Below are 26199 nucleotides of genomic sequence, written 5' to 3' on the forward strand. Positions count from 1 at the left end.
ACAAAGAGTGAAAAATTTAAGGGGGTCTGAATACTTTCCGTACCCACTGTATATATATATATATAGTAATGTATACATTTTTAGCAAGTTATGTTCTACTGTGGTAGAAGTGTGTGGTAAATATGATACAAAGAAGTAAATATATGTTTAGGCAAATACTGTTTACTATGCATTACTATTTATAAAAAAATAAAACAAAATAAAATAACCACCAATTAAATATTCATTTAGTGAAAAGCTGTGTGGAAAACATTTCGTGATTATTCAAAATTGGAAAACAATGGAGCAGTTCTCCGCTGCAGAACTGTGTTAAGACAAAAGAGTGATTAAAGAGAAATGTGAGCTTTTGAGTGACAGGTCCTGTTCTGACTGTGGTAAAGCCTGTATGGAAAGCAGATCGAGGTGAAACGGGATGGGGATTTGGATTTGGTTGCAGATCTTACCTCTGACGTAGAGGTTGGCAGGAGCGGAGTAGCGTGTTCCTGCGCTGTTCACCGCCACACAATAATCAATGTAACAACTAAATCAACTACAATAATCTTGAATCTAAAAGCTTTTTAAAAGTATATTAGTTGTACAGATAAAGTTGTAATTTCACAGTAAATAAGTTTGACTAATTTAAGTGAATCACTTCTTTCAAACTGTTAATTTCAAATAACTGAATCAAGATTTAACAATCCACTGATTCAAAGGTTTGTTTGCTCAAAATGTTCATATTATTGGCAATATATGTTCTAAAATATTTTAATACAAAAGAACAATTGTAACAAAAATAAATAAATAAAATAATAAAATAAATTCAGTAAAAATACACATATTGCCTAAAAATACAAGTTGGATTTTTAAAAATGTAAATTATAAGGTGCATCATATTTTTCACTACAAGTATTTTACAGTAAAATTACATGTTTGTCTGTCTCCGCCACACACTCATACTTGCCCTGGTCCGATTCCTCGCTGTTCTCGATCTGCAGAGCCCCTGCAAACACAACACACGCAATCACAAACGCTCTCTCACACACTCACAAACAATCTCAACCTCCGCTTTAAACGAGGGCGGCCTGAGGAAAATATATATTTTTCTGCCTAAACAACACATACACACTGACTAACACTCGGCTGGCATATGACCTTTCTCGTCTCACTAAACACTGAAAGAAAAGAGCAACATCTTTCACTAAATTATTCAATAAATCTAAAGCAAACTGAGTTATTTATTCAATGTGGCAAGTAAAAAGACCTGCAGGCTATGTCAGCTATAAACGTCACTGTACATAAGCTCTGCTATTCTGCGAGCTGAGACAAAGTCATAATACAAGACATAATACAGCCGATTCAATTACTGTCAATACATCCTCAATGCATCCACTGACAAGAAATTCTGTAAACAAAAGCAAATCCAGGTGGACTAAAACTAAAAGGTTGTTTTTTTCTGACAGCAATATGTTAAAGTTTTTGCAGTTCATTATCTCCATCTTTTCAATGTCACTTACCTAGATTTGGCCTTCTGTTGATAACACATAAATTAACACAAAAAGTTCATATACATTTTGTTTTCACAAAAATCATTAGCTCATTAGGTATTTTAGTATGGCAGTGCTGTTTGTTTGCGTGATGTGACATACATCATGCAATCTGTGGATGATGGAAGCACACCGAGAGAACTAAAAATGTTGTCAACGTGTATTTCAGAAGTATTCCTGAAATGCATTATGGGATGGGTTTGAACGTGTGCAGTAACAATAGAAACATAATCGAAAGACTGTGAGTGCATGAGACCTAAGCATTAACCTCGCTCCACGAGTGGATTACTCAGAAGAATGACTCTTTAAAACACTTACAGCACACATAAACACAAACACACTCATATGAGATCTGTTCCAAACACATGTGAGCTGTAAAAGCGTCTATTTAAAGATCCAGGATTATTATCTTTAACTAAAACTAAAACTATAAATAAAGTCAATTCTTGAAATAAAATAAACATTACCTGAAGTAAAATAAAATATACACTTTTATTTATATTTAATTTAAACTTTACAATTTTTAATTTAGTTAGTTGCCAAGGCAACATTTATCATTTTTGTTTAAAGTAATAAAAAATAACTCAAATTAAAACTAAAAATTAATGAAAACTATATAGACATATAAAAGAACTAATAAAAATTAAAATGCTAAAACTTCTCATTTAAATTATAATGAAAACAGTAAATATAAAAATAAATCCTAATTCAAAATTATGATACTAAATATATAATTCTAAAATAACACTGGGATCAACGTGTAGCTTAAATACAATGCAAGTTGCTTTGGATAAAAACATCTGCAAAAAGCATAAATCTAAAAGTAAACACCACCAATTATTTAAAACTACTTTTCCCATCATCCTCTGTGTCGGCATAATAAAATAATAAAATATACAGATAAAGCATAAATCACACTTAATGCATGTGTTTCGCTCTTTATTTTGTTGAACTAGTGGTAAAAATTATTCCTGTTTGCTAAAAAAATATAAACTTGCCATTTTATTGCTATTTACGTTTAGAATTACAATTTTCAAACTTCTTGCAGTATCTTCCTTCCTTATTGATTTTTTAATGTGATGTTAGATTTTGGTCAAAATTAGGTATCTTTTTAATTTTGCTGTTTGCAATGGCTTTTTGATACAGTACTTTCAAATGCAGCTAAGCAGCGTTTGGAACAGATCTACTGTCTCTTCTTCTCTAGTCATCAGGAAAGCCAGCTTTTCTTTCTATCACTTATTACATCTGAAGCGCTAGTGTCAGACTGATGTTGAAGGATGCTGTTCTGCCCTCTGTCAGTCTCATCTCACTTTCTCGCCCTGACATTCCCTCTGAAGAGATCGACTCAGAGTTACAGTCAAATCTTGATATTCTTTCCTTCTACATCAGTCCTGTCATATCAGCGGTGAGCATTCTATCCTTCAGTTTGGCCGTTCTCTTCAGCTAAATGCCTGGAGACGAGAGGCGTTCACTGAATACAAACTGTCATAATGACATTAAGTTTTTCTGCTGCAGGGAATGAGATGTTGTCCAGGTATCTCACAATTTCCGAAGCCGCATTGCAGCTCTGCTCAGTTATTGATCAGACAGCTTGTCAGTTATCTGGACAGTAAGTAAAGGTCAGTTGAGCGGAAAATGACACTTAAGTACATTCCCCAAATTCCTACTGTTATGTATTCATACATTTTACTTTTGCATTTTTTTTTTAAACTATTGCTATTCTCAATGATGATACTCAAAATAACATATTATAAAAATAATATAAAATATACTATAATATAGCATAGATAAAAGTAAATAAATATAAATTCAGTATGTATAATTTTTTATAAAGATATTAATGTAGAAATTATTTTCACATTTACCGCAAATTCAAATTTTTGTAAAGTTTTCAGACATGCATAGTGTACAGATTTTTAAAATAATTTTTTGCTATTCTCAATGATGATGCTCGTTACTGTTTTATGAGTATCATCACTGAGAATAGCAAGAAATATATATATATATATATATATAACCTGTAAAATACAAGTGACTATTCCTATTAAGCATTCACACAATGTAATAAATTAAAAATAATGTATAATGTAACTAAAATCAAATAAGTATGTAAGTTGTATAAATATAATAATTTTGAATTTTTTTATGTTATTTTAATTTATGCAAAATGTCATTTCGGATTTTGGGGCAGAATATTACGGATGTGTTTATGACAGGTTTTGTGAAACCCGTAAAAAATGTTGATCAGATGCATCTTTGTTTTGTCTTTTGTTTGGTATAGTGATGTATTATTTTCAGTAAGACTGAATCAGATGTCCATTAGTGAGACAGACGAGCAGAGGTTCATGCACAGAGACGAGGCCGGATCGAAGACGAGGAGGAAGACAAAGAGAAAAACTCCAGAATGAGAGAGAAGGTGGGGACAGAGTGATGGAGGTGGACATTTCGGGGTGAAAGAGGAATCGAAAGATGACGCATTTGGATATTTTCTGTTTTCAGCATTCTTACCTCTGATTGGTGTACCACCTGGTGAGGTAATATGAATGCAAATAAGATTAAAGAAAACTGTTAGTGTGAAAGAGAGAGTAGAGAGAGAGAGCTAGAGAGAGAAGAGGAGAGAAAGATGAACAGGAGAAAAATATTTCTTATTTAAGAAGCGGCATGTACAATCTTCCCCAGAAGACTTTTGGCTCTTCTGTTCTCAGTGTGTGTTAATTCACATTATGTAGCTTACATTGCTGCTTCAGGCCAGAAACATACTCTATACAAGTGTGCATGGTCCTGCTGTGCATACATGATGTTCTCCGGTACTCAAGAGAGTTACTCTGCTAAATGGCTGTGCAATCAAAATAGATGTGTTATTATTCAGGTAGCTGGCTATAAACACGCTAAAAGTTTAATTAATCTGAACTAAATTGCACAGCAAAACATGACAGTGGTGGACCTGAAAAAGAAAACAGTAATATCTGCAATAGTGTCCCTTGTACTCAAGTCTCTGAGTTCACGTACTTGTGTAGAGTATGTTTTAGCCTTTAAATGACTCATTCTTGTGAGCCAGTAATAATTTAATCTCTCTCTGCACAAGGGTCTTCTGCTATTTTTACAGTGGTGCACATTCTACCTCCAGCACAATTTTGGCCTTTGGATCCGACCACAGCTGTGCTAAATAAATACAGTTGTCTGATGCAACACAGAAGAAAACCTTTTCGTGCAAAGTGATAGTTCAATCTCATTGCACTGACCGACCCTTGAGTCTTATTACTTTCAAAAGAGACTTGTTTAACTTTGTAAAAAGCTTCAAATACTTGCCCTTTTGTTGTTAGATGTTTTTTTTCTGACCAAAATCGTATTACAATTACGATTTACAAACCTGTAGTAAATGCCTAGGAGTGCTTTTTTAAAGATCCTTTGCAATATGTTAATATGTGAAGTTGCCTTAGATTTTAATCAAAAAGAGTCCATATGGAGTCTGTTGACTATGATGCAGATTCATGTCTATCTGGATCATAAGTCAACCTTCCACCATGTGAAAACAGTGCGGATTTGGGAAGGGGGTCAGAGACATAAGGAAGCCCCTGTAAACTGTGTGGATTGTGGTCCATCAGCAGTTTACAGCGAGCCTTGCGTACACTGGGACCCTCAGAAAGCCCAGGATGCCCAGAACAGGACAGGATTGAGGACTTTAAGGTGAGTCTGCAGTGTAGCACGAGCATAATGAAGAATAGTAAGACTTTACTATATCTTCACTATGGCTAGAGGGAGAAAACTTGAGTATATGTTAAATTTTGCAGTTGGTAGTAAGAGTTCTCCATTCGCTGGCAGTCGAGAGACAGTCGCTATCAATCCTGGCTGTATTTAAGACGTAAAACAGCAGCTAAGCTGGACATCCATTATCTTACTGAGGAGAAATCAATAATCAGCCCGACACATCTCTGTTCATAAAGATCGGCACACCAATCATCTTAAATCACCTCGGCCTGAGAGCTTACTGTGGTGTAGTGGGTAAAAATCGGTAACGCATGTCTATAGGATTTTCGCCTTTTTATCATCTGTCAAATAAAAATGTTTCGATTGCTTATAAAAGTAATTGCACACCTCAAAAAGCTGCTTGATTTGAGGCATCATTCATGTCCGTAGCACAAATGTTGCAGAAAATTAAGTGCAGAAATTTAAAAAAGCTTTTTGTTTGAACAATGGACCTTTTTCACAGACTTATGCATTTCCACAGTAATTAACAGGGCCTAAAATTAACACTTGATAAGCACCAAATGCATGTAAAAATCAGCATCAAACACTGTTAATTGCCTGTTAAAGTAATTCTAACAATGCCTGAAAATGCAATATAGTTTAGCACAACTATCATATCACAAAGACTGTTATAATTATGTAAATATGTAATCTGATGCGCTGCGTGTTTCAAAGTGAGCTGCTCATGGTAACGGTTTTTAATGTCTCGTAGTGGTTTGCATTAAATGCTGCTCCACACAAACTACATTTCCATAAGCACTGTAAGTTTGGGGGCTCTATCATACATCTGGCGCAATGTGGCGCCAGGCGCAACGCAAGTGTTTTTGCTAGTTTCAGCCCGGCGCAGTTATCATTTTCATGTCCTGCGCCACGCTGTTTAAATAGCAAATGCATTTGCGCCCATTTGTGCGCTCATGGATGTGCTGGTCTGAAAACGAGGTGTGTTCAGACGCATTGTTGGTGCGTTGCTATTTTGAGGCAACTGGAAATAGACTGCGCCTTTGACCAACTAAAACCTGGTCTAAAGTCAATGGCGCAGTAGTTATTTTGTTACAACGTGCATACACTCTGCTTATTACACACACAGGAACGCGCAGCAGCACACAAACATGCCAAATATTAAAAATGAAAGGATTACAATGTAAAAGATTATTATTGTGTAAGTTACATAAATATAAAAATGCCTACATGTCATAATGGACAGTCATTGCATGTATCAGAATTAGGCTACCTATTTGCTCGCGCACAAGCAGATACGTTTCCTCTCTGGAGATGCGTTCTGTCTTTGCACTTGCAAATTCTGCCGTGTAAATAGCAAATTCGCCATGGCGTGAGCGCAACTGGCTCTTAAAGGGAATGGGAAATGAGACTCTGATTGGTTTATTGCACGTTATGCCCAAAACACACCCATTACTCATTAAGAGAATAGGGACTACCCTTTTAGACCATGCACCGGGCGCGCCGACTGTTTTTCCCATCGTTAAACTAGCAAAAGTGGATTCGGACACGCTTTAGACCTTGCGCTTAGATCGTTAAAATAGGGCCCTGAATCATTTATAACATGTATTTGAAAATGCAACGTGCCAAAAATCTTCCCAAGTTTGTAATGAGAATGGTTCATAAATCAGGTGTCAACAAAATAGAAGCATTTCAAAAGAGAAGTTTCCCTGCGGTTTCCATAAAAATCTCTATTGTCTAACGTTAAAAAGCAAAGAAAACTTGTTCTGCCTGTTTTTTTTTTCTTCTTTTAGTTTTAGGCCCAGCTTATTAACATTGCAAATCTAGAAAAGTTTGTGATGCTGTATTTACTGTATTTCCATTGTTTAAAAAACACTGCGTTATATTACCTTGCCATTAAATTACAGAAAACTGGGTTTTTCTAATACAGCTAAGGTAGTGATGGGAAATTTGACATCTTTCTCTCTTCTGACCACCGTAATCAATCTCTTGATATTTTATTTCTCTGTTGGAAAGTAATAGAAACGCTACTGTGGATTTTTCAATTTGCTACTGGAGCACAATGTGAAAAGGGTCCACAGCAATACACTTGAATATCTGAATGGCCTTTGGCTCACGTGTATAGGAGGCTTGACTCCTGACGTAGAGTCTTGTGAGTGTTTACATTGAGAGAAGCAGGATTACATTTCCCAGCTCTCTTTATCAGATTCGGTCTCCCTGTCTGCGTATCACCCGGCTGCATTGTAAACAGATTGTTGACTGATGTCCAGGGCAGAAGCACCTGCTTTGGCGAGGTTGGTGGTAATTACTTGTACACAATGACATGTTCCAGTGAGATTAAGGTTCCGTTTGAAGCGGGAGGTATTGAATCATGAGTGCTTTTCCTATTTGTTCATAGGCGTTCTGTAAAGGTCACGAATTGAAAAATTGTTTCATTAGCATTCGTTAATGGAAAAAAGCCTTTGCACTAATGGCTGGAGAGCAAAGCTAATCTGAGGATCAAATAATGGACTGTATCCAAACAAATAAATTATGTGATTGTCTGGTAGCTGCGAGATGGATTGGCCGACAGGGAATAATTTGACAAATATGGAGCTGTTTGACGATTGACGCAGGAAATGATTGTTGACAAGGGCCGACGATTCTAATCAAAACAAATCACTGTGCTGTCATGTTAATCATGTTTGTGTGTCCTAACCGGAGGATTATGTGAATAATAACTACCAGCCACTCTGTCTTCCTGTTTGTTTCCGTTTACTTAAAGACATGAAATGAATCCGGAGGCTCATTTGGAACTGGAATGTCACTTGTCGTACAGATGCGCAGCAATAGTAGAATTCCAGAAGTGAAAAATCCATTCATTCCCTCCATAGAGATTTAGTGACTGTAAAACAAGCATGTTTGATTATACTTTTAATCAAAGAGGTTAAAAGTAGGCTGCATTTATTTGACCAAAAATACAGTAAAAACAGTAATATTATTACAATTTAAAATAACTGTTTCCCATAGTAATGTATTTCAAAATATCATTTATTAATGTGATGCAAAGCTACATTTTTAGCAGCCATTACTCCAGTCTTTTATTTATTATTATCAATGTCGAAAACAGTTATGCTTCCCTATATTTTTGTGAAAACTCTAATAAATTTTTTTCAGAAGAACCAGATTGATTCAAAATAGAAATCTTTGCACTTTATTTTACAGTATGTGTATTTACAGTGTACTTAACCAAGAAAGTACTGGTAATATAAGGTAACTACATGGGCAGGGTTAGGTTTAGAGGTAGGTTCAGGGTAAGTAACTAGTTTTTACCTAGTTATTGTAATTACTAAAATAAGAACATAGTATGTACATGAGTAACAGGACTGTGCTACCGAAATCTTTTATAACATTATAAATGTCTTTACTGTCACTTTTGATCAATTTAATGAATACTAGCTGAATAAAAGTATTCATTTCTTTAAAAAAGAAAAATCTTACAGACCCTAAACTTTTGAACGCTAGTACACAGGCAATAATTTTGTTTTATATTGTCGTTTCTGATTCAATCCTATCATTCCCTCATGAAATAAGTGCACAGTCTTGTACCGTTGCCTTTTTTTAAATGTTCAAATACTTTCAAATGCTTTGAATCAAATGTTGCAATGCGATTCATCTTTGAGCTGGTTTGGTTCAAGCCTTAGAACTCTTTATTGAAGAATTTTCTGAAATCCCTATGGAAAGAATGAATGGGGAAAAAAATCTTGTGCTCTATTGTCTTTGACATTGAGGTTAAAAAAAGAAGAGGTTAGAAAAAAAATCACGTTCAGCAGGTGCCGTCGGCTTCAATGTTCGCAATCAGCTTCTTTATTCTTCAAGCTGTAATGCCTTTTGTGTGTTTACGAAGTTCTTTTTACCTGAACGGAGCTGTTTGATTCGTCCATCGCTGCTGTTAATGTCGACAGGCAGGAAGTCTTTGAACCAGGTGATCTCCGGGTCAGGGTTCCCGCTGGCGGCACAGAGCATGGTAGCAGTGCGCGTTCGCTCCACCACCTTCAGCTGCGGGCCCATGTCTATGGTGGGGAAGCCGTGAGGGATCTGGTCCTCTGGAAAACACACACACACACAAAACCACAAAGAGAGAGGCGTCAGCACACATGATTGAAATGCACGATAAGCTGTGCTTTTTTGGTCAGAAAAAAGCACCACGGCTCATTTTTCTAAAGCACAGCTCTTACAAATGTTCGTCCGCAGGACCACCCGGGGCGATCGGACTGTAGCAGCTGAAATGCATGACCGTAAGACACAGAGGTGTAGTAAAGATCACGGTGTGAAATCCACTGCTAATGTAAATACGGGTGGGCCGAGGCGTGACTAATCTGCCCGTGGTGTTTCTGGTCATGGATATGTGAGGGTGAGAGGGGTGATTTCCCTCCGGCTGTAGTGACACCTCACAGAACGGCTGGCTCCGTCTGACACACAATTTCACTACAGGAAGTCTAATATTGGCATTCCTAAATTAGGTACCAAATGCTGCTGAAATGCAAAGGTAGAATTACATGTTGTGTTCACATGCCTCTTTTGCACTATAGAGGGAAAGCTCTTGCTCTCTCTGGCCCCATTTACACCTGGTATTATCATGCATTTCATGCATTTTCAGGATCGCTGTTTGCATGACTATGTACATCACTTAGTATATGAAAAATATTAATTTAAAGGGATTGTTCACCCAAAAATGTTCACACAAAATGTCTTTTGTCTACCACTCAAAGATTTGGGGTCAGTAAGACGTTTAATGTTTTTAAAAGAAGTCTCTTATGCTCATTAGGGCTGCATTGATTCAATCAAAAATACAATAAACACAGTAATATTGTGAAATATTATTACAATTTAAATTAACTGTTTTCTATTTGAATATATTGTAAAGTGTAATTTATTCCTGTGATGAAAGCTGAATTTTCAGCATCATTACTCCAGTCTTCAGTGTCACATGATCTTCAGAAATTATTCTAATATGCTGATTTGCTGCTCAAGAAACATTTCTGATTATCATCAATGTTGAAAACAGCTGTGCTGCTTAATATTTTTAGGGAAATGTGATACATTTATTTTTCAGGATTCTTTGGTGAACAGAAAGTAAAAAGTTAAAAAAGAACAGTATTTCGATCAGATCACAATGTGTCTTTAAGACTCCATTTACACTCGCTTTCAGCACTGTCCACTTGTGATTTCAATTACTCGAGATGGATGTCATTAAAAGATGTGAACTTGGACTATGAGGTAGAGAGCTCTGTTTCTCTGATATGTGGTTGAGAGGTAAGTGAAGGGAACAGCACAGAACTGTACATAATGTGTTGAGAGTGTTTCTATGCGTGTTTGAAATGGGAAATGAGGAGTGGATGAGCACAATCAGAGAGAAAACCAACAGCGTCCAGCGGTCACCACACTCTCACTGCTAGCAGATAATGGAGGATAAAACAACTTTATGCAAATCGACATCATTAAGAACAGCAGGTGCAGACAGGAAACATACGGGAATAAATGCTCTAACTGTTCTCTGTGCGTACACTAATTGAGCTTTACCAACACACAAGGGCTGCACAATTATTAGAGATAACATCAAAACTCTGATATGGCATAGTGCAGTTATTAAAAATTTAAATTGAAAATGAAATCAAATTAATAATGCTCCACATAAACTCGATCCTGGGAGCTGTCCTGAGTTTGAATTACTTTCCCACTGTATGCAACACAAATTGAAGAAGATCTGGGTTCTTTTTCATTTTATTCACTTTTGCATCAAGTGTGAAAACTAATAAAGAGTGAAACTCTTTCTACCGACAGCAGAACAAGGATATATCCTTACAAAAGATATTTTCATTTGATATGCAAAATTGTTCAAGATCTTGTTTTTTTATATCCTTCTTACCATAATGTTTCTAGTTCTAAGCATGAATCTAATTAAAATGTATTATATTATATAATATAATATTGCTTATATATAATATTATATATTTACATAATATATATTATATTAAAATAATAGTATTATTATATTATAATAGGTTTAAAACACTTAAAATATCCAGTGTTTTAAGGATGAAAATTAAATTGTTAGTTTTAGTGTTTTTTTCAATCATGATTTGAAAGAAAGAAAGAAAGATAGAAAGACAAAAAGAAAGAAAGAAACAAAGACAAATAAATAAATAAACGAATCCAAATTATGACTGATAAATAAATAAATAAACTAACAAATGGTGGTTCAAATCCCAATCATAAATAAATAAACAATTCAATCATTTAATCAATCAGTCAAACAAATTTTCTCCAAATCATGCAGCCAAAGATCTCACATTCCATTCTGGCAGTGAAACAGTTAAACACTGTTTATGGGTTTTCCACCGCAAACACAATGATGAAACCGGACTCCTCTGTGGTTAAATTACGATGTCACTGAAGCACTAAAGTTTCGTTTTCTCACAGGATGGTTCTTTTATGCTACACTACAGCTGAAGAGTTTCTCTGGGAGACAATAGAAGGAGAATTTGCGAAAGCCTTCATAAAGAGCTTAGCATGAGCCCTGCAACGAGAGAATATGCCCAAATGAGGCGAGGGGGACTCCCTGGAGGGCCCGCGGTCTGTCACTCGATGTGTGAGAACGTGCACCAGAGGAACATCTCGTCCTGCTGGAGGAGCTGCCTTTGTTGCTGTTTGTTTTCTGTTGGGAAGGTGCATTGTACGAAGGACTAGGTACAAGGACTAGGGTCACAGCAGGGTCACAATTATGCGCCGCAGGCCTTTGTGTGACACGCAGGTCTGGTAATAGACCCCAGTGGGAATAAACCAACACCGGCTGCAGCAAGATACACACACCTTCATGTTCTGAAGGAATCGTCCATTCCAGGTCACCGCCAAAGGGGAAGGAGGGTTTGAGACAGATACTACTGTGTATTATTGTATCATGCTGGTGTAGTGGTTCAGAAAAAAATCACAAATGAGATCTCTAACATCTCAACTGTTTCTCCTTGGCAGCAATGAGACTAAAATGAAGCAAATAAAGACTTTTGAATAGTCTTCTGCTTTTAATGCTGAACAGTAAAAGTGCTTATATTGTTTATTAAAATTATAATTTTTTATTAACTGAAATAAAGCTGAAATAAAATAAAATATACATATTAGATTAGATGAGAAACCTAAACCTTTAAATAAAAAAATAAATACATACATAAATAAATACATATTAGCATTATATGTTATTTTAGAAATGTTAAAATAAGTTGAAGTACTAAAATGACTAAACAGACTAAAATAAAAAGCTAAATAAATATTAATATAAAAATGTAATAAAACATAAAAATAAAAAGCTAAATAAAAATTATAAAAATGACAAAGCATATAATAAAATGACTAACTTAAACTAAAACTTTAATTAATTTTAAAATTAGAACTGAAAATATATCAGATAAAAGATAAATATTAATATCAAAATATAAATAAAAACTATTATAGTATAGAAAAAAAAAACTAAAATAACATTGGTAACCAAAATTCTGAGATCTCAATATGAGTGCAAACATTTCTGATCAAATTCTCCCTCAAACAAATGATCATAAATATGACAAAGAACTATTTTAAGCAACATCAACAAGGTTATTTAAAAAAAAAAAATTAAAAATATTTTTTTTTACAATGTAATTTCATTAACTCTATATAATTTATTGCAAGGCATGACTGATTTGACTCGATTATTAACATTTCTTCTAACTAAAATGAGAACAAATAAAAGCATTTTTGTTTTACATTATTTTAAGAAAATGTGAGTGCTGTAGCAAAACCCAATGCTACAATGCCAGGGCATTCTGGGTGGTTGCCAGGTCCTCACTCAGGTGTCCTCAGTGTTGTTTAGTTCAGTGTTATGAGGTTGCTAGGGTGTTGTGGGTGGATGCTTAATGCCCCAATTCAACGCCCCGAGTCTCTGATATCCTGGTCCCCTAGATAAGGTTCAAGTCCCTCCTTCAGTGTCAATCTGTGGGTTTTTTTTGCCTGCCTTAGCAAGCAACACTAAAAATAAAGAAGTTTCATGCCCCGCAGCAATGCAAATGCACAGACTTTGCAAACAACATCGTCCAAAGTGCTTTAAAAACTAAGCGCATTGAAGAACTGAACAGAAGCCGGGCTTTGAATCTGGGTTTCACACGTCAGTTTGAGTTTTTTAGTGGCATAAACTCCACACGGAAAGGTCGCTAAACGTCCCGCTCTCAGGAGACTTTTCATATCCAACCCGAACACTTGTTTTAAGGCCTTTGTTGAATCTGACGGCTGAAGAAAACATGTCATACCTCCGTTTGTGCGCTAGAAAGAAAGAATAATAAAGGAAAGCCCTTGAAACTCAATCACCCTTATTAATTCTCCAATAACAGGGCGACACGAATAGCCATGTCGACAACGCCGCGCATTTTTGACCGGCTCACAGCGATGACACCAGCAGTCATTTTCCCACAGTCATTTAACACTCAGATATTTAATTAAAGCATGCAAGGAGCTGGAAACAGAATTCAGACTGGCTCACCTCTGACAAATTAGTCAGGGGGAAATATTACGCTGCATTACGTGACCCAAACACTGCTGCGATTATTCGCTGGAATTTGTGAAATTGCGGATTACTCCCTCCTCCTTGTAATCCCTGAACACTGGAATCGCACGGAACTGACATGCTGTCAGTCAGAGAGAATTAGCCACGAAGACGATGCCATCCAGACATGCCTCACCGTCTCGCTCGCAAACCGTCGCCCGCTCGTGGAAGCTCATTGCCACGGCAACTCGCAGGAAAACACATCAGAGAGAACAGGGGTGACCCGTCTTCAGCCGCTGGAGGAAATCAAATGAAAGACAACATTCTCCCTGTCTGTTTCCATCCCTGTCTTACCTGATAACTTCATCACCTCAGGGAGATTATCAAAAACAGCCAGACTGAACATATTACGCTCTGTAAAACAGACGATGAGCAGTGTGTCAGTACATATCGCCGTTGCCAAGTGCAAACACATGACTGCAGTCCATGTTAGTCTCTTTCTTAAGAGCTAAACTGACAACTGAGGATTCAGCCACCTTGTTGTTTAGACAGATTGACAGTCTCCATCATATTTTACAGTCTCTATTAGAAATGGGTGGTGTGATCAAATCATATCATATCATATCGCAGTTATTTTTGCTGCAAAGTCAAACAAAAAATATTTTATGTATTACATAACATGCCCACAATTTTATCATAAAACGTTTTTACTAAATAAAAATATGTTAAATTATAAAATATATTTTATTTAAAATTGCATTGTAATTTGAATTACATTTAAAATGTTACACATGATTTCTATTCTCAAATAAATGCTATTTTTTCAAACTTTCTATTCATGAAAGAATCCTGAAAAAATTTATCACACCACTGTTTTCAACATTGATAATAATCATAAATGTTTCTTGAGCAGCAAATCAGCATATTAGAATGATTTCTGAAGATCATGTGACACTGAAGACTGGAGTAATGATGCTGAAAATTCAGCTTTGATCACAGGAATAAATTACATTTACAAATATATTTAAATAGGAAACAGTTATTTTAATTGCAATAATATTTCACATTTTTACCAGTATCTTAATCAAATAAATTCAGCTTTGAAAAGCACAAGAAATGTATTTCAAAATCATAAAAAATTCCCACCAACCCCAAACTTTTGAAATATAGTATGTAGCAGATTCTCTTGCACCTTAAATAGTGTCAAACCACCAAGACTTAGACTGTATAAAATGCAGACAGAAATCTGTCGCACTACCAAGAATGCCTTTGCAGTGCGGGTCAGGTGTGTTGACTGAAGCATAATGAAGTGGCCCACTCAGTCGGACATGTGTCACAATGACCTGCCCGCCCAGCTCTGGTGTGTGTGAGCAGGGATGGGACGCCTCCACACTGGGGCTTTTTGTTCTCCGAGTGTTACTGTGACGAGCTCTTTGGCTCAGTGTACCTGCTGGATTCTCAGACATTTCTGGAGGCGAATGAACCTGTAACGCAGACAGACAGAGGGAAGGATTTGCTCAGGGGAAGACAGCGAGTGTCGTCGAGAGTGTCTCACGCTGCCGGGCTCTGCTGAATTTAAAAGATGTGAGACAATGTGACATTAGGCCCTGAGGATATTGTCTAATGTTTCTAGGTTGTGAATTCCTGGGATAAACGCTGCACAGAATCAAACTATACACCCAAAAATCATTGCAATTTTAACGGTATAAGACGGTAAAAATTGTAAGTTTCCTTACTGCATTCAGATCTACAGGGACATTTTATGTAATTTTACAGTAAAATACCATTAACTGTACACTTTTCAGAAATGAAAGTCATGTTTAATTAAAAAATTTAATCTATATTCATTTTAAAGAATTCTTTTAAAGAAATTAATTTTACATTTAAAAATTTAATTGAAATTCACAGAATTCAGCTTATGTTTGATGATTTTTCATTAAAATAGTGATGTTTCATATTAGATTTTCTTATCAGTTACATGTGTTAGGTGTTTATGCAATGTCTCATGTTGTTAAATGAATGTTTATTGCATTATTTTTGTGTCATGTGTTTTGTATTGTGTGCACGACACCATGCATCTTCTATATGTTTTTTACCTCAGCTTGTGCAAAAGCTACTTGAGATAAACTTTGATTCATTATCTTCCTTTCTCTGTACTTCCCGTGTTTTAAAAGTGGTAGTCAGTATACAGTAGTATAATGTTAAAAATAATTTGGTATATGAACATTATTTCAGTTAAAGAAATGTATGTTGGTTTGTTTGTTTACTGTAAATTGTGGTTAAATCTGTAAAGCCCAAAATGTTGCTACTATTTTTTATGGTAAAGTTCAGTTTGTTTGTTTTTTAAACCGTAAATGTCACTGATTTTATTTTTACAGATAGGAAGTTTGTTCAAATCAAAAGTATAAACAATTTTAACAATTTCTCAAACTTTGCTTAAATAATTCTCATTAAATCCTCCCAAGACCAAATGACTTGAGCTACTACTCAAATTCATTTGAGCTCAATAGCTCTGTATCACAACTATTGATTTGTATTTCTTTTAGGGATTTTAGGAGAAACAACTGAGATGAAGTCACTGAACTGACTTGAGCTAAATAATAGCACTATTGTCTAGTGCTATAGAAACAAAGGTGACTTGACTTTAAATTGAAATAAAACACATATGAGAACACCATTAAGTCTCTTGAGCAATGAATGAGCAATCACTGAACAATATGATTTGAACATCATTTGAACAGATATGCCCATGTTTCAGATTATCAGCTGTGAGTCTGAACTACAACAACAAATTCCTCAACCACAAAGCCATTCACAATCATACATGCACATGTTCTCTCGGTCCGGACTGACAGGTGGATTAATCCTGCAGATCGTTTACAGCTTTGGGAGTTTTCACAGGTCGTGTCTGCGAGTGAATGCTTCAGACATGCAATAATGCTGGTGCACATGAAGCTAATCCTACAGTCCTTGACTTATTCACACGCACCAAAATTAACAATCCCCAAGAGCCAAATATGAGTAAATATTGGTTATGGTTAGTTAGTTAATAAAATGGATCTTTAGGACTGACTGTTACACTGTTATTTCACAAGTGATGGAATCAGATCTGCTTGTTTTGACACTGTAGTCAATGTCCAGCATACGTACAGACCATTGGTTATACTAGAAATTATGCCAATGAAGGGGAAAATTAATATCCAAAAATGAATGTAGCAAAACATAAGTTGAGTATTTCTTAAATCACCAACACAAAGACAATAAATAACCACAATGTGTTGATTTGTTGACAAATGCATTTTAACTGAGAAACAGGCCAATTATCACATGTATGATGCTGTGATGTTTTGATGATATAACTTTATATAAATAATATAAAGATAAGGGAAATAAAATAAATTAATGCATTGACATTAAACAGATGTAAGAAATTACTGCACTGCCAAAAAAGCAGCCTTTCAGCCTTTCATGACGGCATTTTCGTTATATAAACTTGCAAAGCACATCTACACATTATCCAAGTGAAGCTAAATCTGCATTGTGAGTCTTTAGACCACCGTGCAAAGCTTTTTTAGAGTTTAACAGCTGGACCCCGAACAGGAGCAATATTAAACGGTGGAGATTTCATTTCTTCAGGGAGGAGAAACCTCCTGCCCCTTGTTAAATAATACTGCTATCATCTCTAAGCAGAGTTTCTCGGGTAGGACATGCACGCCTCATCAAGGACCCCATCCCCACCGGACCAGACCCAGGACGAGATCACATCCTCCAGCTACTGCTGTTTTAATTAACACTACATGAACTTCTCTCCACCTGGGAGGAAGAGACCGACCAAAACAAACAGAACACACCTCTCTCCGCCCCTCGTTCGGCTGACATTTCCTCACGCAGCCTCTCATCTCCTCTTTAATCAAGGAGCAGTCATGATCCCCCTTGGGGAAATTGAATGCTTTTAATAAAATCTTCCTCCTGGCAGATAAAAAACAGATTGCATGGGGATGAGCGGAGGAGAGGAAACAGAGGTGAGGAAAGTAAGTAGGGAGAAGAACAGAGCTGGGATATATTAAATGGAGCGAGGTCTCATACCTGTTTGTAATCAACTACCACTGCGTGGACTCTAGGAACCTGTGTTTCATACACTACATCTATAGCACAACAGATTTTTTTTCCTCCAAGCTGTGAGTTTGCATTCAAAATCTAATGTGATTATATAAAAATGTTCTGTGAAATATTAAGAGAATAAATAGACAACACATCTTGCATGCAAATATAAACATACAGCGTGATCAGTGATTCATGAGCAATTGACTCTTGTGAACTGGTTCATTTGAAAGAACACATCATACGAATCACTGTCAGATCATCTACGTCACATGACTGGTTTTCTAAAAGCACATTCTGAACCAGTAAACCAAAAAGAAAAGATTCAAAAATGTGGCAGGGTTTAATTAAAACAAAAAAAAGTTCATTACTTGAAGTAAAAAAAAAAAACATTAACTGAAATGAAATAATAAAATATTAAAATAAAATATATTATTTTATTTTAGCTACTTGCCCAGGCAACATTTCTAATGTTATTTTAGTAGTTTAGGTTTAAAAATAACTAGAACCAAATAAAGTAATACTAAAAACTTAAATGTAATAAAAACTATATAGACATAAAACACACAACAAAATTTACTTTAACTAAATGAATTGAAAACGGAAAACAAAAATAAACCTTTTTCAAAATAGTAACAACAACTATAATCAATGATACTAAAATACTTTGGGATATTTGATTCATTTTAGTGAATCAATGCGTTTAATGAACTGGTTCAAAACACAAATTAAAAGATTGATTTGACTAGCAGATTAACAGATTGAAATCGACTAGCAATTTCTGAGTGAAAATTTTTTAAATTTTACTTTGCTTGACACTTGGTATTATAAGCATTTATTTCATATGTCATAGAGTGGAAAAAGAGAGGCTCTCCGGAGCGTGCATAAACATCACATTCTTTTGTCTTTCCCGGCAAAAACATCCCAAATCCTTTACATAAAAATCAGACTTCATGCTTTCATAGACAACACGAAACAGGGGAAGTTCTTGGTTTTTAAGTTTCATTACAAGCTGGTCACACATCAGAAATAAGAAGCGATTAATACGAAAAAATTCATAGGCTACATATAACTCCTTTAAGGAACATCAGTGCAATTTCAAACAAACTGGGGCAAACAAAATATTTGTTTTAAAATTACAATATGCTTTTCCTTAATGGATCAAATTTTTATTATTATAAACATGAAAATTGTTTCAAAGTACATTTGTTTCAGTGTATATAACTTTAAAACATGGTGACAAACCATTATTGTTAAATGTGGTGCAGGGACAATATTTCAGTGATGACTCAAATCAGTGATTCATTTTTTGTCACTGAAAAAAACAAAAACAAATTTAAGACTCAGAAAAATTTTAAAATAAAAAGTTTGTCTGTGAATCATCATTACTGTGCATATGTTCATATGGAGATGAGATTCTAACTGTTATACACCACTTATACTGTTATACTGTTATACACCACTATTAAAGATAAGGGTGTACAACCCCCTCAGGAGGACCTGAAGGAAACATGTTTCACATTGAGCGGAACAGAAGCTCTCCAGAAGTCTCCTTCTAACAGCACATCATAAAGTGCTAGTGACAGTGATGCAGGCATCTGGAGAGAGTGATGTCAGAGAGCGTGGCCTCGTCCTGCTCTGCTCGCCCCAAAAATTGCTTCTGTCAATCCTGCCATCATCGCCGCGGTGACCTTTTTCCATTTCATCAAGGATAATTAGTTAGCAGAATTTATTTGCATTGTTAATTCCTTCCCCTCAACTATCTGTCTCACACATAAATACACACGCACACACACACACACACACGGTATCTCAGTAACTAATAAGCCTTTAATAGCTGCTGTTTGAAGCTGGCTCTTTGAAGCATCTTCCCAAGAGCTTTGCAGAAGTCAGCAGACTCTATCTGAGGCTGGTGGTTCGTGCTGTTTGTGACTCTGGGAATCTGAGTCTCAGCACTGGAGGAACAGAGACAGCGTTTGTCTGTCCATATCTGTATGATTTTATTACACATTGTGTGTTCATCATTGGGCACATCTACGAAATAGGGAACTTTTTTTAATAAAAGGTCAATGACAAGAGGTGCTTAACCTTCAGAAAATGTTGATTATCAACCTCAGAGGATTATCAGCCTCTTTTTGTAGCAAAGAATATTAAGTAAACATTCAAATTAAATAATTCTTAACATCACACACACACACACACACACACACACACACATGTCTGGTCAGCTATCCTTGTGGGGACTCTCCATAGGCGTAATGGTTTTTCTACTGTACAGACCGTATTTTCTATTGCCCTACACCAACCCTACCCCTAAACCTACCCCTCACAGGAAACTTTGTGCATTTTTAGATTTTCAAAAAACTTCATTCTGTATGATTTATAAGCTTTTGTACCCGTGGGGACCTCAATTTAGGTCCCCACCGTGACACAAGTCCCCATGAGTCTGTGTGTATTCAGGTTTAAGTCCCCACCAGAATAGAAAAACAGGTACACACACGCACACACAAAAGAAAAAAATCATAATGAGTGTATACAGTACACCCTCAGAAAAAAAGGTATAAAAGCTGTCCTCGGGGTGGCATCTTTTCAAAATGTACACCTGTACCTTATTTACCCCTAAAACTACATAATAGTACCTAATGTGTACATAATATATTAATGGTACATATTAGTACCTTTTCAACAAGTTATCCCTCCAGTGACAGCTTTTGTACCACTGTTCATGCTGTTAAATAATAGTTTCCCACTTATTTAATAGTTATCATGACAAAAAAAGAGTCTTGAGTCACTGTACAAAGTGTACAAAACTTCATCAGAGTCCTGCAGTTTGGTATGCTATATTTCATCTAAAAACCCTTTTAAACAACAATTTATATTATTTCTGTATAATTATTATGCATGCCATCTTTTAAGATATATTATTTGAGAAACAACATAGAAAATTTGTACAAAAAAAGTGATGTACATTAAAGTGAACAACTAAAACCTTTTGTATGTTTAAAAACAAAAATTCATGTTGACTACTCAATACTATATACTATATGCATTTGGTCACACCTTATTTTAAGGTCTAATTCTCACTATTAACAAACCATTAACTATGACTTTCGCCTCAATGAACTCCTAATAGTTAGTAAGGTAGTTGTTAGGTTTAGATATTGGGTAGGATTAGGGATGTAGAATATGGTCATGCAGAATATGTGCTTTATTCATAAACAGCCAATATGTTAATAATAGGCATGCTAATAAGCAACTATTTAATAGTGAGAATTGGTCCCTATATTAAAGTGTTACCTTACATTTTATAAAATGAAAAGTATCCCTGCTCATAAGTGACAGATTTCTCTACTATCCAACATTACATCTGGCATATGATGGACTCTGAGATAGGCTGCTGAGGCTGAGGAAGCCATATGAAATTAAAATCAATTTAAATATATAAAATTAACTGAGTATATATGAAAGAAGAAGAAGAAGAAGAAAAACTGCCACCTCATTTAGAAGTGAACTTGGATCTTTTGGTTCACTAATTAGGGTCTTTTTGATGCCCAATAATGGTAGACCCTAAAGTTACCCTCTAACATTAGTCATTAGAATTAGTGTCAAAAAAGTGAACATAAAGAGTATTGCGATGAAACGGCATGTTATAAGAAAAGCAGAATGGATGAGAGGCAGAGCACCACTGAACATCTGAACAAACAGCCAATCAGACATCAGGAACACTGACAGCTTTGTTTCATCTGTTCATCAAGAAATAATCAAATGTGTTTCTTCGAGTGCATGTTTTTGCAACTAAGCAACAGCATTTCTTGTCAAATGTCAATCTGATATGCCTTACAAAGTCAACTGCCACAGTGGCTGACAGATGAGCAAAATTACCCTCATCTGCTGAGGAGAGTCTTAATTACATATTCATGTTTTGTCCACACTATAAAAAATATATGTGACGCCTTACAATTTCACGTTTAGTCAATATAAAATGTGAAGCTAAGTGGTGAAAATAAAGAATAAATATGTCTATCTGGTATTTTAAAATGTTTAAAGACAAACCATATGCAAATTTATCAGTCAACATCATTGCTGAGCATTTTCTCCTTTAAACTGCAGTTTACTATAATGCGGTTTGAAACAGCCCGTTTCCTACTGTCACAAACATTTACCAACCTGCAGGGTGGAGCTGTTCATATCCTTAGCAAAGTGTTTCTACCTGGATGTTGATCTTTGGAAGAGCTGTCTGAGATGCTGAATGGGAATGTGGTTTGTGCAACATTAGCAACATGTTATTAGCTGTTTGATAACAAAGTCAAGTAAAAGGCTAATGATATCAATTAGCATTATGTGTCCAGCATTTTATTTATTTTTTTACAGTGCATGCGATGTAATTGGTTTGGTTTGGATTGGAACGTTTGGCTGACCTGAAAGGAAAGCATTGATACCGTCTCCAGAACTTTCTTAGTCTGTCTGGGGAAATTCAAAACAAGATGCAAAATTTCCTTGACACAAATTAGGACATCGATAAACAAACTACAATAATAAATGAACAAAAACTTTTCAATGTCAGCGGTATGTAGGGAAAAGGGAAAAAAATATCTGGTAAATAAGTTGTTATTATTGAAATAAGAAATCCAGCAGCTTTAATTACTTCTTTATCAGGCCCCGGCATCCCTGCGGAGCTGTGTGTTTGTGTGTGTGTGTGTGTGTGTGTGTACATGGCCTGTTTGCTGTAAGATAAACTGCAGTTTCTCTTGGCTAATAGCTGCAGCATACAAATGTGTCTGAAACTCCAAACACATCGGCTCTCCTGTGGCACGCCTTGAGACAGGACAAAACCACACACACCCATTAAACAGGATATATAACCACACAAATCTTCTGACAGATCAGCCAATATACACCTTGAAAAAAATGCCACGTCCATTAGAATCAGGAAAGAAATATAATCACAATGCTCTTAATGCAGCTTAACGTCTGCAGTGCAAAACACAGATTCTTCATCCTCTGTGCTTTCAAAAGCTGTTGCAGAACGTTAGCTGCAAAAACATATTTTGCCATGATGTTATTTTTATGTAACGGTTTAATAACAGAGCGAGACGAAGCACGTCTGCAGGTATGCATCCTTGAACAATGTGCAGAAGAACAGAAAAGATCGAGCAATGAGAGAGAAAGCCTCAGGGCTGACGGCAACACACTGTCTAATGATGAGCTTTAGTTGCGACGTGCAGCGTCAACTACCCAGCATGCTTAGCTGCATGCTTCTCCTTTGCTTCTTATATAACACGCTATGTTACCAAGTACACTTGTTCTGCGATGATCTCCATGTGCTCGAGGCCATCTCTGGTTTACACCCTCTCTACGTTGTAAATTAGCAGAAGACACCACTAATACATAAGTCGCTGAAAAAGCCTATGGAATTTCAAAGGACTCCTATAGAGTTTCCTTCACTTTGTGCTCATGAACAGTGGGCAGTGCTGTAGAGTGTAATGTATGTTTGAAAGCCTCAATGTGTTTTTACAGTCGCTGCAGTAACAGGATCTTCCTACAGTAACCAGGTAATCAAATACACAGAAGAGAGGGGACTGAATCATTTTGTGCCTGATTCACACAGCCAGTGACCACTAACAGAGTTATCAAGGACCTGAATGTACAATTCTGGGGTTTTCTTTCTTGAAAGTAAAGACAGTGGACCAGCAGTGGTTGCAACTGTCTTGATAAAAAAGTGTGAAAATATTTATTACCCACTATAAAACTGATTTTTCCTCATATATATATACACACTACTGTTCAAAAAATGTTATGCCAGTAAGATACTTTTATTCAGCAATAAAATCACAACTGACCTTTACGTTTACTTTATTTACAAGCTAAATCTTGGTCATTGATAATGTAAACATCCGTCACTGATACAATTCTACACATCACTCAGTTTAGTGACTGTATGTTTCTGACGACTTGATCTACACATAAAATAAAACTATTTTTTTGACATTTATAACTGTGGACTCGTTCCTGACAGTAAGTAAATGAAACAATAAATCTTGGATGTGCTTCTGCTGTTGAAATGAACATGTAATCAACTTTGGAGCTTCGGATTTCTCTGAATGAATCTACTGAACAGAACACACAGACAGGTGGCCGGTCAGGTCAGAGGTCAGGACTCCACCATGGCACCACACCGGCGCCTCTAAAACACAGAACATGTTTCCGTGAGATTCAACTGTACTGTCTGCAACGCTCTGGCCTGAGGGTCTAAACATACATGAGATTGTACATGTTTGTAGGAAAGCAGTTTCTACTGTGAAAAGCAGTCTGGAGGATTTTGAAGGATTTCTTGCAGCGTTCAGTGACACCATCGCTTTGAGCGCAAGACAGCTGAGCCGCTGTCTGTGGTATGAGGTCATACCTCACACATCCTGAGAGAAATTAAACCAAATCGAAGCTCTTTTTTAAAGGAACACTCCACTATTTTTGAAAATAGGCTCATTTTCCAACTCCCCTAGAGTTAAAATGGATTCGAAAACGGAAGAACTCAACTGTTTAACTCTAGGGGAGTTGGAAAATGAGCCTATTTTAAAAAATAGTGGAGTGTTCCTTTAATTTATGACAATTGCTGATGATGCTCAACATTTTGAGAATTTAAAATTACTGACCAATGTAAATACAAAATGTCCTCTCAGGGGTCAAGTGCTTGGATGGCCTAAAACCTGATGAAGAAAGCCCATCATACACACACATATGCCTATAACTCGGTTTCAATTCACCATCATTAACGTCTGTCACATGTCTCCCAGATTAACAAGACTTATTAAACTGGTGACCATTGAAGAAGCATGACATGCTCACAAGCAATAAGACTTTAACTAGAATTTATGATCCAATAAAACATGAATTAAATTCAGGCTCTATCGTCACTGCCATACGGAAATCCATTAGGCAACATAATGATTAATCATAAATATTTTAATATAACACAGGAATATTGCATATTCATAAAGAAGATCTCTGCATCTCTATCACTATCACATGTGCTATCGTAGTTTAAAATCTTTATTACTTTATTTTTTCTGTGGAACCAGGGTTATTACCAGGGGTGCACATAAGTTTTTCAGCCTGGTTCTCATAAGAGAACCTGGAGATTTGGTTTGGTCCTCACACGGCACATGGTGTGACCCATCGGTCTCAGACCAATTTAAGGTGGAGAAGAGAATCAAAATGCTTAAAGGAAAATATTTGAAACATTATACATTTCTGTGCCTCTCATCAGGATCAAACAACATCCACACTAACAGAGAGAATACAGCGGCGAGGAAGACACAGAATCAGTGCGGCAGTTTAATGAGAATGCGGTGAAGGTTAGCTTGACATTCTGAACTTCAAAGAAAACAAACAAATAAACAACTGAATTAATGAGCTATACCAGCTTGAGTTACATGTCTGTACCATGGTAACATGTTTTTTGTGGATATGGCTTTTTAAAAATGCACTGTGAAGTACATTTACTGCCTTTGATTGCAATGGTATATGAATATTACACTCATGCAGTATCATGGTAGCCTATATATATTGTATAACTACCACATCTCAAACTGATACATCACATTATCATGGTACCTTCCAGTACTTTATAAAGAGTATTAACCAGCTGGAAAGAGAACATCTGAAGCAGAAGATGGGATATATGAAGGTCTGCGCTCATTCAAATGTAATGCTGATTATTTATGCATTTTCTTTACTCAGAAGCGTGTGCATGTGTGTTTATGCACGTGTAGGACTGGCTACTATTGAAAAATCTTCCTCAAACAGAGCTGGTGAGTGCTCTTCATCATTCATATTTCATTACGCTGCACATTCTGATTACAGACATCAGTCACCAACTCTTCCCTCCAGCATCAGGTGCACCTTCTGTCTGTTCTCCCGTCTGGCTCTTTCTTTCTCTGCAGCACTGGGCTTATAATCGCTCTGTAGTGTGGATACAACAACAGTGATTTCACATAACTGCCATATGTGCAAAAGATGCAAACATATACACTCTAGGGCTGGATGATGTATGGAATATTCATGACATATTTGAAAAGTTTTTGCTGGCTGGGACCACTGTGTCCTCGTGTGGCCTTTTTCATTATATGCAAGTAAATACTAATATTTACTACACAGTGTTATATATGTAGTGGCACACATAAACAAAAATTAGGGATGCACGATATTATCGGACCAATATCGGAATTGGCCGATAATGGTTTAAATATAAATATCGGCATCGGCCGATATGAAAAATTATGCCGATATGTCTTGCTGATAAGAGGAATACATTAACTAACT

At 36.1% G+C, this 26199-nt stretch overlaps 1 protein-coding gene across 1 annotated transcript in view; it reads right to left on the bottom strand.

Annotated features, from left to right (window-relative positions):
* The window catches only part of ptprfa (protein tyrosine phosphatase receptor type Fa), a 207242-nt gene that overhangs the window by 88671 nt on the left and 92372 nt on the right, over positions 1–26199 (bottom strand). The window contains exons 5-7 of the mRNA XM_016560916.1: positions 9125–9313; positions 931–979; positions 444–520 (exon numbers count right to left, since the gene is read on the bottom strand). Coding sequence (XP_016416402.1) covers positions 444–520; positions 931–979; positions 9125–9313 — 315 coding nt within the window. The remainder of the gene's footprint in view (positions 1–443; positions 521–930; positions 980–9124; positions 9314–26199) is intronic.

Source organism: Sinocyclocheilus rhinocerous, unplaced genomic scaffold, assembly GCF_001515625.1.
Source record: "Sinocyclocheilus rhinocerous isolate Xijiao unplaced genomic scaffold, SAMN03320098_v1.1 scaffold588, whole genome shotgun sequence".
Taxonomy (NCBI): Eukaryota; Metazoa; Chordata; class Actinopteri; order Cypriniformes; family Cyprinidae; genus Sinocyclocheilus; species Sinocyclocheilus rhinocerous.